The sequence below is a fragment of the Rattus norvegicus genome, chromosome 19 (assembly GCF_021556685.1).
Source record: "Rattus norvegicus strain SHRSP/BbbUtx chromosome 19, alternate assembly SHRSP_T2T, whole genome shotgun sequence".
In the NCBI taxonomy this organism is placed as follows: Eukaryota; Metazoa; Chordata; class Mammalia; order Rodentia; family Muridae; genus Rattus; species Rattus norvegicus.
The window spans coordinates 48,761,765-48,776,565 of NC_141552.1; the positions used below are offsets into that span (position 1 = coordinate 48,761,765).

The 14,801-nt window shown below is 45.2% G+C and overlaps 2 protein-coding genes and 1 long non-coding RNA gene across 12 annotated transcripts in view; 1 reads left to right on the forward strand and 2 right to left on the reverse strand.

The window, feature by feature from the left end:
* The window catches only part of Gfod2 (Gfo/Idh/MocA-like oxidoreductase domain containing 2), a 42,817-nt gene extending 41,442 nt beyond the window's left edge, over nt 1–1,375 (reverse strand). Inside the window, exon 1 of the mRNA NM_001107421.1 lies at nt 1,213–1,375. The gene's annotated coding sequence lies outside the window, so the exon portion shown is untranslated. The remainder of the gene's footprint in view (nt 1–1,212) is intronic.
* LOC134483349 (uncharacterized) lies at nt 248–2,251 on the forward strand. The gene is made up of 2 exons (XR_015644116.1): nt 248–884; nt 998–2,251. It is a non-coding gene; the product is annotated as an uncharacterized LOC134483349 (long non-coding RNA).
* Nucleotides 2,252–10,414: 8,163 nt separating this feature from the next.
* Ranbp10 (RAN binding protein 10) overlaps nt 10,415–14,801 on the reverse strand; it is a 60,618-nt gene continuing 56,231 nt past the window's right edge. For 8 of the 10 annotated variants that reach the window (XM_087594863.1, XM_087594860.1, XM_087594859.1 and 5 more), the window contains 3 exons: nt 14,498–14,643; nt 14,086–14,197; nt 10,419–13,727 (listed from right to left, as the gene is read on the reverse strand). In XM_087594863.1, the coding sequence (XP_087450989.1) occupies nt 13,597–13,727; nt 14,086–14,197; nt 14,498–14,643 (389 nt within the window). In that variant the 3' untranslated portion in view covers nt 10,419–13,596. Of the gene's footprint in view, nt 13,728–14,085; nt 14,198–14,497; nt 14,644–14,801 lie in introns of all 10 variants that reach the window. The other 2 variants (NM_001135875.1, XR_015643414.1) reach the window with 2 other exon arrangements.

Here is a 14,801-nt window from a genome sequence, read left to right on the forward strand (position 1 = left end):
TGCGCTTGCTAGGCAAGTGCTCTACCACTGAGCTAAATCCCCAACCCCTGTTTTTTTTTTTTTTTTTTTTTTTTTACATGTTTTAAATTCATAGCCCTAAAGCATTAATTTTCTCAATTTCTGTAAAATGGGTGTCCTGCAGCTCTTGTGTTCTTTGGTGTAGTTTTTCAGAAGGAAGTGATTTTCCTTATCACAAATGGATCTAGCTTCCCCTACTCAAACACAATCATCTCCTCCTTACCACTTCATATCATAATAACGTTGTGCCACCTTCTTGTGTAAGGGCTGTTTCTTTCAACTGAATGGTCTTCCATGAAGAAGTCTTTGTGCCCACAGATCATAAAGTTAGTGCTGCGGCTGGGTTTTCATTTCTTTCTCATGTGCTCTGTCCTTGGCATGATACTGGGAACAATGAAGCCTAAGATAACTTCCTTGCTGTCTACCCAATGCAATTTTATACCTTTACTTTTCTGTCCTGTTCTTTGGATCCCAGGGCAGTCTGGATGGTAAACTGTTCACATGCCCACTCACCAATGCCCATGCCTTTCCTCACCAGGGGTGTAATAAAGCCTTGACAAGCACACCTCGTCTCATCTTTTGTTTCCACAAGTCCATCCGTTTTTGTTTTGTTTTTTTTCCCTGAGCTATAAAAGTAGGCCATGGCCAACCAGGACTCGGCATTCGGGGCTGGCAGAGTAAACCAAATGCTTCTAGGATGTTGCTTTTTCAAGCTTTTACCTGAACACCAGTTTCTTATATATTTGCTGTCTCAAGTGCAATCTCATTTTGCAAGAGCATGAACCAGCTAGTAAGGCGACGAATCCTTTGTCTGAAGTTTCCACACCTCACAAATCATCATCCATAAAGCGCCCATCCTCACACAGGTAATGGGGTGGTCTGCTCCGCAATGGGCGGGGTACCTAGGGTTTTACATCTATATGGGGATGGGTTACGTTCAAGATCCTATAGGATCCAATTTCTGCGTCCAAATGTGCAGGTCCTATCTTTGAGATGGAGAAAACGAACCTCGGAGCGACCTCGTACTCAATGCAGTGCACACACTGGCATTTAGCAAAGGCCCCCTCCAGCCAGGGCCCCGCGTATACTCGCTTCCAACCTCAGGAGCCCGGCGACCGCAGAGGCCGGGCCAGCGCCCGCTCCCGGCCGCGCCATGCCCTCCTTCACCCTCACCCGCCGCCGGGTGCCTCTCACCTGGCATGATGGCATTGCCCGCCCAGAGTCGCACGCGAAACCATGGATCCGGACGGGTTTCCGAGGCCGTCCGTCTGCCCTGAGGAAGGATAGAGCGGATGCGCGCGCGCGCACCGGAATCCAGAGCACCGATACCGGGAACACGCCGCCTGGTTTCTAAGGAACAGGGGTCTCTGGTACGGAGGGGCGGGGTGGCAGGAGGACAGCGCATGCTCTGTGACGGGGGCGGGGCTGGAACCCCGGGTGGAGGGGCCAGGATAGAGAGCTGCGCATGCTTGCGCCTCGTGGGTGGTGCTTGGGAAACCCGCAGGGAGTATATTGCTGCTATGGTTCTTCCAGCTTCAGACGCTCTCGGATTTTCCAACCGGCGTCAAGAATGTAGATGCTTTAGAGGTTTTTCCGGGAACGAAGGAAGGTCTTGACAACGACCTATGTTTGTAGAAGCACAGGTATCTCCAACTGGTCGGATTTCATGACTCGGAAAGATTGGCTTCCCTGTTTGCTCAGGTGTCTGGTCTTTTTCTCTGGGTGTTCTTTTGTTGTTCCCAGAATGCCATTTCTCTTTTAGACTGTGATCTCAAGTTCCCTTGACCTCCTTATGGAGCCCGTGTTCTCCCAAGGAAATAAATTTTGTAATGAGGTTAGCCTTGGTTTTACAGTGAGGCCGGTTGACTTTAGTGTGAAGTTGGCTCTGTAGAATGCGACTGGGGTTTTTTGGTTTGTTTGGGTTTTTTTCTTTCTGTGTGGGAAGACTCTCTTCGTTACTTCTTAGTTGCAAAGAGGGAGTCTCCCAGTCCTCATCCCACAGCAGGCTGGAGTGGTAGAATAGGCCTACTGACTTGAGGTGAGTCCTGTGACCCTTTATCAGTTGTAGTACTTGCCACTATTACTACTGTGTTACTAAGTTACCCCTGGCAACTTCCAGAGTGAAACAAAATCTTAACTTTGAATCCTCTTCTTCAAGTGGGCCTTTGTCCCCCTCCTGTCCATTGGAGACAAAGGATCAGAGTTAAAAATAAAAAGTGGAAAAAAATAAAAAGTGAATGTACTTTTTATTTCTTGATAATGGTAATTCTTTTTTTTTCTTTTAATTTTTTTTATTTATTCATTTATTATATATAAGTACACTGTAGCTGTCTTCAGATACACCAGAAGAGGGCATCAGATCTCTTTACAGATGGTTGTGAGCCACCATGTGGTTGCTGGGAATTGAACTCATGACCTCTGGAAGAGCAGTCGGGTGCTCTTAACCGCTGAGCCATCTCTCCAGCCCCCAATAATGGTAATTCTTAGATCAAGGTTTTTCAGCAGTGATACTACTGTCATCTGAAGCATGATAGTATTTTGTTAGGCAGAACTGTTTGCTCTAAGATGGTTAACAGTATCCTTAGCCTCTACCCAGTAGATGCTATTAGCACACAATCCCAGTTGTAACTATCAAAAGTTACTTATGTGCTAATCTGATTTTCCATTTCTTCCTCTACATTATCTCTTCCTTAAGAATTGTAGGTGCTTCACAGGCAGTGGTGACTCACGCTCTAAGTCCTAGGACTCAGGAGGCAGAGGCAGGCAGATTTTTTGAGTTCGTGGCTAGCCTGCTCTACAGAGCAACTTCCAGGACAGCCAGGTCTGCACAGAGAAACCCCATCTCAAGAAAGGAAAAGAAAAGAATTAATTGTAGGTGTTGGAGGTGAAGCTTAGAGACTTAGAGACAGAGCACGTGCCTAGTGTATGTTAGTATATGTAAGAGCCTGGGTTTAAGCTACAGCACTGCTGAACAAAACTAAAACATCTGTGAGATGCTATGGAATGAACTATTCTCTAGTAATGCTGATTTGGGAGAATGAAGTGTTAAGCTCCATAGTTTAATATTTTTAGAGTTTTTAAATAGCTGGTGATTGATGTTCATTATCAATATCCAAGTGTTCTCCAGATCTATAGACCAGTAAAAAAAAAAAAAAAAAAAAAAAAAAAAAAGGGGGTTGGGGATTTAGCTCAGTGGTAAAGCGCTTGCCTAGGAAGCGCAAGGCCCTGGGTTCGGTCCCCAGCTCCGAAAAAAAGAAAAAAAAAAAAAAAAAAAAAAAAAACTTTTCCAAGAACCTATTTCCTTGAGATATGATTCTGGTTCCTTCAATAAACTTAACTCCAATAACTTAGCCACCACCTGCTTCTTTTTGTAACAATAGTTCTTTTTTTTTTTTTCTTTTTTTTTTCTATTTTTCGGAGCTGGGGACCGAACCCAGGGCCTTGCGTTTGCTAGACAAGCGCTCTACCACTGAGCTAAATCCCCAACCCCCGTAACAATAGTTCTAATCAAAGCTTGCTTTTGACTACCCATATCTCCTAAGTATTTCTAAATCTCTTTGTGTGTGTGTGTGTTGGGGGAGCTACTAGTCACACCCTAGTTGGTACCTTTATCTTTGTAGTCTTACCTCATGGTTGACATCAGCATAATTTACTATATCCATTTTCTGCACAAAGCCCTGGTTTTGTGGGATCAGGAGACCCAGTCATACAAGACTCATGGCAATTGTGGGCCTATTTGCTTAGCACTGTTTATACATGCTCTCATCCCCTGGTTCCAATGAGTAGAAACATTAACCTTACCTCTTAAGGCTTGGAATAAAACCCAGAAAATTAGCTTTCCTTTTCTCTTTCTTTCTTTCTTTCTTTCTTTCTTTCTTTCTTTCTTTCTTTCTTTCTTCTTTCTTTTTTTTTTTTTTTTTGCTAGAGATTGAACCAAGGGATTTATGTGTGTGAGGGGTCTTGGTTTCTTTTCCTGGTGGTATTATAAAATACAACAAAAACAACTTAAGAGAGGAAGTTTATTTGGCTCAGGATCCTGAGTTTCAGTTCATCATTATGGTAAAGTTAAGGTAGGAGAGAAGCTTGAAGTCTCTAGTCACATTACATCAAAAACAGGGAGAAAAGGGCTGGAGAAGTAGTTCAGCAGTTAAGAGCACTTGCTATTTTTGCAAAAGACCTGGGGTTCAGTTCCCAACACCCATATGATACTTCATAACTATCCATAACTTGAGTACCAGGAGACCTGTGACCTCCAAAAGCACAGGACATACAGGTGGTACACAGGCATATGTGCAAGCAAAGCATACCAAAAAACAAACAAACAAACAAACAAACAAACCAAAAGAGAAAACCAAGAAGGAATGAATGCATGCCACTGATCATTCAGTCTTAGCCCAGTATCCTTTGCCTAAGGAATGGTCCATACATTGTGACAGGTCTTGAGACTTTAGTCCAACCAAAGCCATGTAAGAGATATCATTTTAACCTTAGGATCAGAACATATACCCCAATATCTGCCAAAATGGAAACAAAGACCTAATAATCCATCTAAGACCTAGTCCACAGTTTTAGGATCTGGGAAAGTCCTTAAATATACTGATCTTGTTTTTTTGGCTTACTAAGCTTGTTTTTTGACTTCTGTAGGCTTGCTTCTTACTGTTTTTGCTAACCAAAGTGTTTCAACTAGAATGTGGGTTTTGTACATAAAAGGCAAAAAAAAAAAAGTGAATCTTGGAGCTGCATAATTTGGGCAAGTTTTCCATGCAGTTGCAGGCCAGCAATGCAGACTTTCTATTCAGTTTTCATAGTTTCTGTGTGTTGGGCTGGGGAGATGGCTTAGTGATTAAGAGCACTGACTGCTTTTCTAGAGGACGTTGGGTTCTATTCAGAATACCCACATGGCAGTCTTTAATTCTAGTTCCAGGGGATCTGACACTCTTCTGGTCTTCAAGGATATCAGGCACACATGTTACCTAGATATACACCCATGCAAGCACACACCAATACCCATAAAGTAAAATTTAAAAAAAAAGAAGTCAGTGTGTTCTCTTGTGAAGAACATTCACAACATTCTGGAGGCCCCAGCAAGATAGATGTCCAAAATCCAAATAAGTTATTATCAAGCACCTTTCCTAGACCAGCTCTGTATCCAATTCTGTAAAACTTCAATCATTAACCCAGCAATCCTCCTGCCAGACAATAACCTCTTCATAACTGTTAGAACGCACTGATATGGTTCAATCCACCTGACCTGACCTACTAACAGAAGTGGAAGAGGTACTGGCCACTAATGGGGTCAGTTTTGTTTCAGATGGAATCAGGTATCTTGGGGCCACAGTTGTTACCCTGGACAGAGCAGTGTGGGGGCCACCTGGGAGCCTATTAACTGAGGGGGACAAAAAGAGCTGAGCTTCTGGCATTAACCCAAACACTTTGCCAGTGGAAAGGTAAATCTGTCACTGTGTTGGTATGGATTTGCCACAGCTCATGTCTATGACACGCTTTAAGGGGGAGGGGTAACTCACTTCAGCCAGAAATCCTGGCTTTATTAGAGGCCATACAGCTGCCAAAAGAGATACCCATTGTCCACTGCAAAGGCATCAAAAAGGGTATCCTTAGAGGGTCAAGGAAACAGAGCAGCAGACATAGCCACCCAGAAGGCAATCCTAGAACCAATGTGGCATCTTCAGATCTTGATCACCCTGCACAAACCAAATTGCCCCAATGCCTAAACTACACACAAAAAGAAACTAATGGACAGAAAAGGAAGAGGCCAAAAAGGTCAAAAATAGGCGGCTACTGAGAACAATGGCAGATTGTCACCAGGTCCTCCAACCACCATGGTGGCATGCAAGACATGGATGACATGGCCTGAAGATTGTGGTTGTCCTATTGTGTCTTGTCTGACTATGGAAAAGGCCCCAATTTCCATAAGCTAAGACCCTGAGTATGGGAATTAAGAAAGACTAAAACTGGAGAGTATATAGCTTAATCTTTCTACTTAGACCCAACCTACTTTCCAGGTGGACTTCTGTTAGAAGAAGAAAAAAATGTCTAGAGGCTATTGGGGTTGTAGATCCACTATTGAAAAAAATTGAACTCTGATTGGCCCAATACTGTATCTCCCTTGCTGATGGCTCCTGCTGCTGCCAAGAGTTGGATAAGTATCACTGAACTCAGTGGGGGTGCAAAACAGATTCCTCCAGAGTCACAATTGACCCCTTAATAGTCCTAGAAAGAAAACTGTAAGTTTGCTAGTCTGAGGCAGTGCAACCCCACATCTGTAAAGGTTTGGGTTTGACATGAAACTGAAGGTTATTACTGGAAAACCAATAAAACCTGGGTAATCAGCTGATATGTGAATGGTCAGGACCCAGGCAACTTATTTACTATTCAACAGAAATGCTCATTTAGAGTCATCTGACCGGGGGTTGGGGATTTAGCTCAGTGGTAGAGTGCTTGCCTAGCAAGCGCAAGGTCCTGGGTTCGGTCCCCAGCTCTGAGAAAAAAAAAAAAAAAAGAAAGTCAGAGAGCCCCCATCTCTGTAACCTTCTCTGATGTATCTTTAGAGTCATCTGACCAAACCAGCCTATCTTGGTACCCCTGGAACACAGCCTCCTAAGGTCTTAAGTTCTAAAATTCCAATTTTCCCAGAAATTCCTTTGGTAATTAAGAGGGTAGAAGTCAAGGAGACAACAAAAGCCAGCCTCTTGATGTTTGGGGTGCTAAAAGGAGTGTATCAGTTCCTCAATCGTTCTCAACCCAACACAGGTCACTGTTCTATTGCTGTGAAGAGACTCCATGATCATGGCAACTCTTTTTTTTTTTTTTTCTTTTTTTCAGAGCTGGGGACCGACTCTTAATTGGGCTTGCTTATGTTTTCAGAGGTTTAGTCCATTATCATCGTGGTGTAGAGCATGGTGGCATGCAAGACATGGTACTGGAGAGTAGCTGAGAGTTCTATATCTGGATCCATAGGCAACAGACAGAGACAGACACTGGGCCTGGCTTAAACAATTGAAACCCCAAAGTCCCACCCTGAGTGACATAGTTCCTCAACGATATACCTACTGCAACAAAGCCACACCTCCTAATCCTTATCAAGTAGCACTACTCTCTGATAGCCAAGCAAGCATTCACATATATGAACTTATGGAGACCATTCCTATTCAAACCAATGCTAGCTTTGCCTAGACCCCAAAGCCCATATATTGGGATTGGTATTCATCAATCAAAAAGCTCCATGTCCAATCCTGACAACTATAAATGAAATCAACTTAAGCTCACCCTGTAGGACTTCTAAGAGTCACTGCTATTAATGTTTCCAAGATACTCCCTAGATCGTTCCCCTTATGCAGATTCCTGTAGCCATGTACAGCAAGTTAATGCTGGGAATGCCAACTGGATGTATTTTTAGGCCCCAGAGACTACCTGGCTTGCTTACACTAACAGCTTAACCAAGTGTGCAACTTGTAAATTGTTTACACTGATGGAGACCCCACTCCTTCATGTCCTTGCTTATGTCATACTGCAAGTGTTTGTCAATGAGGAGGAGGTGGAGGAGGAGGAGGAGGGGAGGGGGAAGGAGGGAGGGAGGACGCATGTCAGGCTGTCTCCATTCACTTCTCTATGGAGGGGGCAGGCATCTCAGGCTCTGCTGCAGTTAAAACTTCAGCCCTAATTATGAAGATAAGAATTTCAAGAGAACTTATTGCTCATGTAGATATAGACTTAGTCCATCTGAGGAAAGTCTATTTCCTGTCTGGAAGCCCAGGTAGACTTCCTAGTAGAGGTAGTTCTCTAGAATCAAAAAGGTCTGGATCTCCTCTTCACGGAATAAGGTGGTCTCTCTTAATGAAACTGGGAGAAACTTTGGTTCTATGCCAACTAGAAGGCAAGAAATTAACAACTGGTACCAATCCTTGGTCTCTCAGTCCCCTTGGTTAACTATACTTAACATCCATTACTGAGCCATTAATCCTTTAACTCAAAAGTCCTCAAAAGGAGGACCTTTAACCCTAATTGCAAGATTTGGGTAAATGTTTTCAGAATACAGTCAGTTTTTGTGTTATCAAACTGTCTCTACCTCTCAAGTTCTGGGATTATAATTGCACACCACTGTACCCAGCAAATAAAAATAAAATTTCCTTTTTGGTTGCATATAGGGCCTGGAGGTGGTTTAGTGAGTAAAGTGCTTGCTGTGCCACCATGAAGACCTGGGTTTGAATCCTCAGTACCCATATATAAAGCTAGGTAGAAAACTATATAAACCACAGTCCTACCACTGGGAGGAAGGAGAGGATCTCATGGCCTTACTGGCCAGTCTGGCAAGCTCCATGTTTAGTGAAAGAGCCTGACTCAATAAATAAGGTGAAGGAGCTCCAGATGTGACTCAGAGGTTAAGAGTGGGCACTGCTGGGTTGGGGATTCAGCTCAGTGGTAGAGCGTTTGCCTAGCAAGCACAAGGCCCTGGGTTCGGTCACCAGCTCCGAAAAAAAGGAAAAAAAAAAAAAAAAAAAAAAGAGTGGGCACTACTCTTGCAGAGGACTAGAGTTCAATTCCTAGCATATACATCAGGTGGTTCAAACTGCCTTTAACACAAGCTCTGGGAGATCCAGTGCCCTCTTTGGATCCCACAGGCACGAGTTACCTGCACATACCCCCACCTCGTATACACAGTTAAAAATAGTAAAGTCTTTAAAAATGGGCAGAAAAATTGAGAAAGATATCCACTGTCCCTGGCACTTTATACATGCATACATGGGAAAGTGAACATACACACACACACACCCCACACAAAGTTTTAAAATGTGCATCTCAAGTATTATATGACTGGGGCTGGAGAGATGGCTCAGTGGTTAAGAGCACTGACTGCTCTTCCAGAGGTCCTGAGTTCAAATCCCAGCAACCACATGGTGGCTCACAACCATCTGTGGTGAGATCTGATGCCCTCTTCTGGTCTGAAGACAGCTACAATGTACTTACAGATAAATAAATCTTAAAAAAAAAAAAAAAAAGTATTATATGACGTATGTCTAGAAGAGAAAACAATCTCCCAGAATCCATTCCTTGTGAATACCAAGAATACACTGCTTTTCTTTTTTCCTTTAGAGATGTTTTTATCATTTTATGTGTAAGTCTGTGTGTCTGAATGTGGGTGTGTATACTGAGTGTAGGTGCGTGAGAGGCCAGAGGTGGTGTTAGCCACTTAATGTGTTCTGGGAACTGAAGAGCAGCAAGTGTTCTTTCTCAACCACTGAACAATCTTTTCAGCCCCATACTCTGACACAGGATCTCAACTCTATAGTTCTAGTCTGCGTGGAACTCACTTTGTAGACTGGCCTTGAATTCCAGAGCTCTGCTTGCCTCTGCCTCTTAGTGCTAGGACTAACAATGTACCACCATCACACCCAGCCCCAATACTGTTTTTGTTTTTTAAATTTAAAATTTAAATATTTAATGACAATTTCCCCTTTTCTTTTCTTCCTCCGATTTTTTTCCATGCACCCACTCTATATTGAGAGTCAATACTTTGACTTCTATTTACTGTTGGCACGTGCGTGCGTGAGTGTGTGTGTAAATATACAGCCTGCTCAGTCCATATGTTACTTTTATGTGTATGACTCAGGGATGGCCACTTGGATAACAAAGGGGGGGCTTTTTTCTGAGGAAAGTGATTCCTTCTATTCTGTTCTCAGCATTCCTTGGTTGCCTACAGTTCTTTGTCAAAGGTTGAGGCTTCATGAGAGCTCCCTCTTCAATTGGTGATCCAGGTCCTGTTTACACAGCCATGTTGATGAGGCTTCACAGGAATAACTTTTTTTTTTTTTTTGGTTCTTTTTTTTCCGGAGCTGGGGACCGAACCCAGGGCCTTGCGCTTCCTAGGCAAGCGCTCTACCACTGAGCTAAATCCCCAACCCCCTGACATTTCTAGACGAAATCTCACAGCAAACCTCCAGTCCCTCTGGCTCTTACAATTTCCCTGTCCCCTCTTCCGCTATGATCCTTGAGCCTTTGGTGCCAGATTTGTGTAGATCCATCAGTTGGAGCTGAGCCCTAGTTCATTAAAATATCACTTTTTAGAGGGGGGAAAAAAAAAGACACCATAGTCCACATTTCTGAAGTTGAATTTGTTGTTTTCCATGTCTGAGAACTATTTCAAAAGACAACTAGCTGAAGTCCCTGTCCCTTTGGGAGTTTTGCATAGTTGAAAGTTGAAGTTTCTGGGGTTGGAGATTTAGCTTAGTGGTAGACCGGTTGCCTAGCAATCGCAAGGCCCTGGGTTCGGTACCCAGCTCCGGAAAAAAAAAAAAAAAAGAAAGTTGAAGTTTCAAAAGTTCATGAGGTACTAAGAGGTAGTTCCCCGCCCCCAACTCCAGTAAGATTCAGAACAGACACAATTGCTCATGGATGTGTATTTTAATAAAAATAATTCTGTCAAAATACAACAGGAATTTTTTCATCTCAAGTACAATTTAATAGGATGTTTGTGTTAGAATTCTGTCAACCCTCTCACACCACAAGTTTCATGCTAATGCTGAATATCAATTTGCAAGGACAAAGGCAGAACCAGTGTACACAATGTGGAGGATGCCTGTTTCAGCTGTAGTTGATGATGGAGGGAACCTATGCAGAGGTGGGCACTGGGACAGCCAGAAGCCACCATCTGGCCACAGGTCCAAGTGCCAGTGGTTGGTGGTGAAGTCGGGCTCTGCTGTCCAGCTGCCTAATGACATGCATACCTGAGTTGTGAGCAACCAAAGGAACGCTCAGCCCCAACAGTCCTCTGCCTCATCTTTGTGCTTAAGGCCTGGGAAGGCGCTGGGTAGCCAGGCAACCCTTACTTCTTTAGCGTGTGAAGCCCTGCTCCCAGTGTGCACCTAGCCCCAGACCCTAGGAGGAAGGGATGGAGGAGTGACTCTGAGTCATCTGCCAACTTGGCCCTTGATCTGCAAGGAGCTACCATCTGTGCCTCAAAGGGAAGGTGAGTTAGGAAATGTGCTACCTCAGGACTGGACCCAGCCAGGTCCTCCTTTTGCACACCAGGGTCAGGTCCAGCCCTTTACTAAGCTGCTTCCAACCTGGAAACGGGCTAATAGGATTGGGGATGCATATGGGTCTCCTCTGGCAGCAGGACTGGACTAAGAACTGGCTCCAGCAGCTTGATTTTGGCCCTCCCCACAGCTTGTGGGACAAAGACTTATGTCCCCAAAGTGAGCGGTCCAACTAGGACAGAAAGCCTCTCTGGAGAGGAACAGAGTAAACAACTTGGACTTGGCTGAAACAGTGAGATAAGGCACAGAAAATGGGGAGGTGGCCATGGGTACCAAGTGTGAGCCAGGTGGACACACAGCCCAGTGCAGCACACAGCAGTCCCAAGCCATCCAAGGCCCTCTCAGCCACTCCACAACCCATGTCCCAGCACCCATCCCTCCCCTTGTCACACCCCTAAAGGTGTCAGCTGCTCAGGCACTGCTGAACCCTTACAAAGCTCATTTGCCATTTTGCTTTAGGTCTAGACAGGACTGTGTAACCCACAGAACTAGTTAGTCCTGGCTCTGCCACTACTTGCTGTGCGGCTTTGGTCAAGTCACTTAATTTCCTGGACCTGATTCTTTCACTGTAAAAGGAGAGGACTGCTGGAGATGTTTTCTAAGTTCCACTGTTCTGCAAATGCCTCTGGTTTTCATTTCCAAATGTGAGGCCTGTAAATTGTTAACAGCCTGATATTTCCAACCTGAGTTTAGAGCTCGGGTCCAGCCTTGGACAAATGAAATTTTACACGGGACATGACCTCCTGATGAGCTGCTAACCAAGGCCCTGACAGGAACCGAGAAAACATAGTAGCCTGTAGGATTAGCTCCTAAAGCAAAATTTTGAGAGATCTCAGTCAAGGCCCTAGTCCCTTACTAACAGATGGTCTAACTCAATTTTGTCCAGCTGTGGGCCTTGTGAGGCCTGGTGAACACAGAACATCTCAGGTTCTACCACTGATTTCTGTGTCCACCAACAGAACAAAAGCTTACCCTGCTCAGATACAGACTGGAAACGTTTGCCACAGTTGACCCTAATATTTGCAGAGGTTGCCTAGGCTTTTCACTCACCCTGTGAAGCAGGTAAAATCCTGGCCCATCTAGGTGTCCTCTGCATAGACCCTCCTCTTCCTTGGCAGACAGTCCCCTCCACAGATGGTCTACCCATGTCCTGGCAGCATCTCAGCCCTGTAATAGTGGGTTTTGTTGTTGCTGTTGTGCCACCAGCTGTGAGGATCCATGTGAAACAGCTGGTGGGACATTTGTAAGGCCCATAGAATCTCCCCTTCCTAAGAGTCGCTGGGGCCAAGCTGAAGGGAGCAGCTTTCCTTAGCTGTAGGGAGATCAGGACCAGGAAGTCAAAGTTTCCATCCACTCTGGGACCAGTGGTCCTAGAATCAGCCTCCTTGAGGTACCAACTTCTCCACAGAAAGCATCAATCCCATCAGAGTTGGGCAGTGATGGTGAAGACTCCGAAAGGAAGAAAACAGCCCTGTCCTTAAGGGCCTCTGTCTTGGGAATGGCTTCCTCTTGGCAGCCTGGCACACAGCAGCTCTTGGGTTGAAGGCAGGTAGTTTCCAGGCAATAAACTGAGTAATGAATTATTTGGCCATCTTAACAAGGGAAGGCAAGCATTGAGATGGGAGAGAGGGGCAAGGCAGGCAGTGAGAGGCAGGGTAGAGTGGTAGACAGCATGCTGGCTACAGACCCTGTGTTCCCTTGCTTTGCTGTGTGCCCCTGGGCCACCTCACTTCCCTGAATCCCTGAACCTGCAGCTGTTTTGTTTATCTGTAATGGGCCTAGAGACCCACACCTCTTGGGATGCTGCAAACAGCTTAGTCTGACCTTGCCCACCAAGCAGCCTTCCCCAAAACCCAAATTTCCGGGGCAGCAGCTGAACCTAAGGCTCAACAAAAGGGGAACCTAAACTGAAATAAACAAATCACTTGATTGAAGTGACAGAGATGATTCTTTTTTAATGAGTTGGACTCAAATAAAAACACATGGTGTCTGGACAGCCTCACCCAAGAGGTGCTGGACCACTAGTGCTACGATAAATACTGTGTCTTTTTTTAATATATATTTATATATATATATATAATCTCATTTGTTTGTTTTTTTACTTATGAAAATAATAAGCTATCATCAACCTGGATAGGCTTCATTACTAAATTAGCAGAAACCAGCTCAGCACAAACTCTCCCGAGATAAACACTGGTGGCTCAGTCAGGAGGAAAGTTAAAAAAACAAAAACAAAAACAAAAACAAAAAACCCAACCTCTCCTCAAAACGAAATCTCCTTTACAGGAGAAGCTACTACATGAGTAACCAGCCAATACTGAGTCACAGGCCGCTGCACGTGAAAGGGGACAAGGAAGAGAGGACAAGGGAGGAAGGAAGGAAGGAAGGAGGATGGACCGGCCAGGTAGGAAGAGTAGACTCTGCCCATGGCTTCCAGGTCTCTGTACCAGATGCCTATGGAGGACAGGGTTGCACCAGCCCTAGGGCTGAAGGAGGGCCAGACAGAGCCAGCCAAGAAGGTCTGCTAGTGCAAATAGTCGTCAACTCTGGCAAAGGAGCAAGATCCCAGGCCTGCTCGGGCCATGAGCCGTAGACATTCAGATGCCTGGCCCAGGGCGAGCATCAGAGGAGGCTGCTTTGGCAGGTTCTGAGACTCTGTGGAAGAGATTAGAGGGTGCAGTCAATAACTAGCCAAGGATCAGAACAGGTCAGAATTCCTAAAGATGGAGGTGGAATTAAAGCTATGGCAGAACTCTTGGAAGAATGTTCAATGTTTGAGTGTCCTAGCCACCAGGCCATGGGCCTGTATTCATGGCAGGGACCTGAGGACCTTGGCCTTCTCTAGAGCAAGTAAGCTGACCTGGCACATGTCAATGAACTAGCAGCCAATGACCTCAGCTGGGCAAAGGGAGGTTAGGGTTAGAATGAGTCCTAAAAGCCCAGGAGGCCTGTGAGGGTCTATGCCAACCTCCCCATTTATGGGTTAGCTTTTACCTTTATCAGATGCACTCACCTAAAATGGCGCTGTTGAGAGCAGCACACACAGGCTCCCTCTGGATGGGATCAAGCTGATGACCAACTGGGCAGCTCCAGGGGTCTGAGTATGCTAGTAGGCTAAAGGCATCCTAAGGGACAGAACACCCGTGAGAGGAATATAGAACACTATACATAGCCCTGTAACTTCAGAGGAGGACAGAACACAGCACAGGGCACAGTGAGAGCTTAATATACCTGGGCTATAGAATTAGATAAGGCCATCCCCTCTTTAGACCCTACAGTGGGTAGGGTACAACCTCAATACCCCACATTCCACTGCAGACACGACTAGAGTCCATTCTAGCCTATTACTACTACCCTTAGATGTTCCCAGAATCCCGGCATCAAATGGGGAACAGCTCTGTGTGAGAGCCTGGCTTATCCTATACCTGCAACATCTCTGTGTGGACCAAATTCTTGCCATATTCTCGGCCCAGCTGCTCACTCAATGCCTGCAACTCTCGGCCAAACAGGATGATCCTTTCTGTGGCAGCCTGGTTGCCCCCGCAGAGCTGCCGCCGTGGATGCCCGTCGTCTACACACCGAGTCCAGCAGAAAACACATTAGACGGTGAAGAGGGACAGACAGGAAGAACCCTATTATTAAGCTACTGCTTCTGAAAGGCAGGCAAGAGAGGGGAGCAAGTGGGGAAGCCTAAGTCTACCTGGCATATAGACCAGGGACAAGACTTGG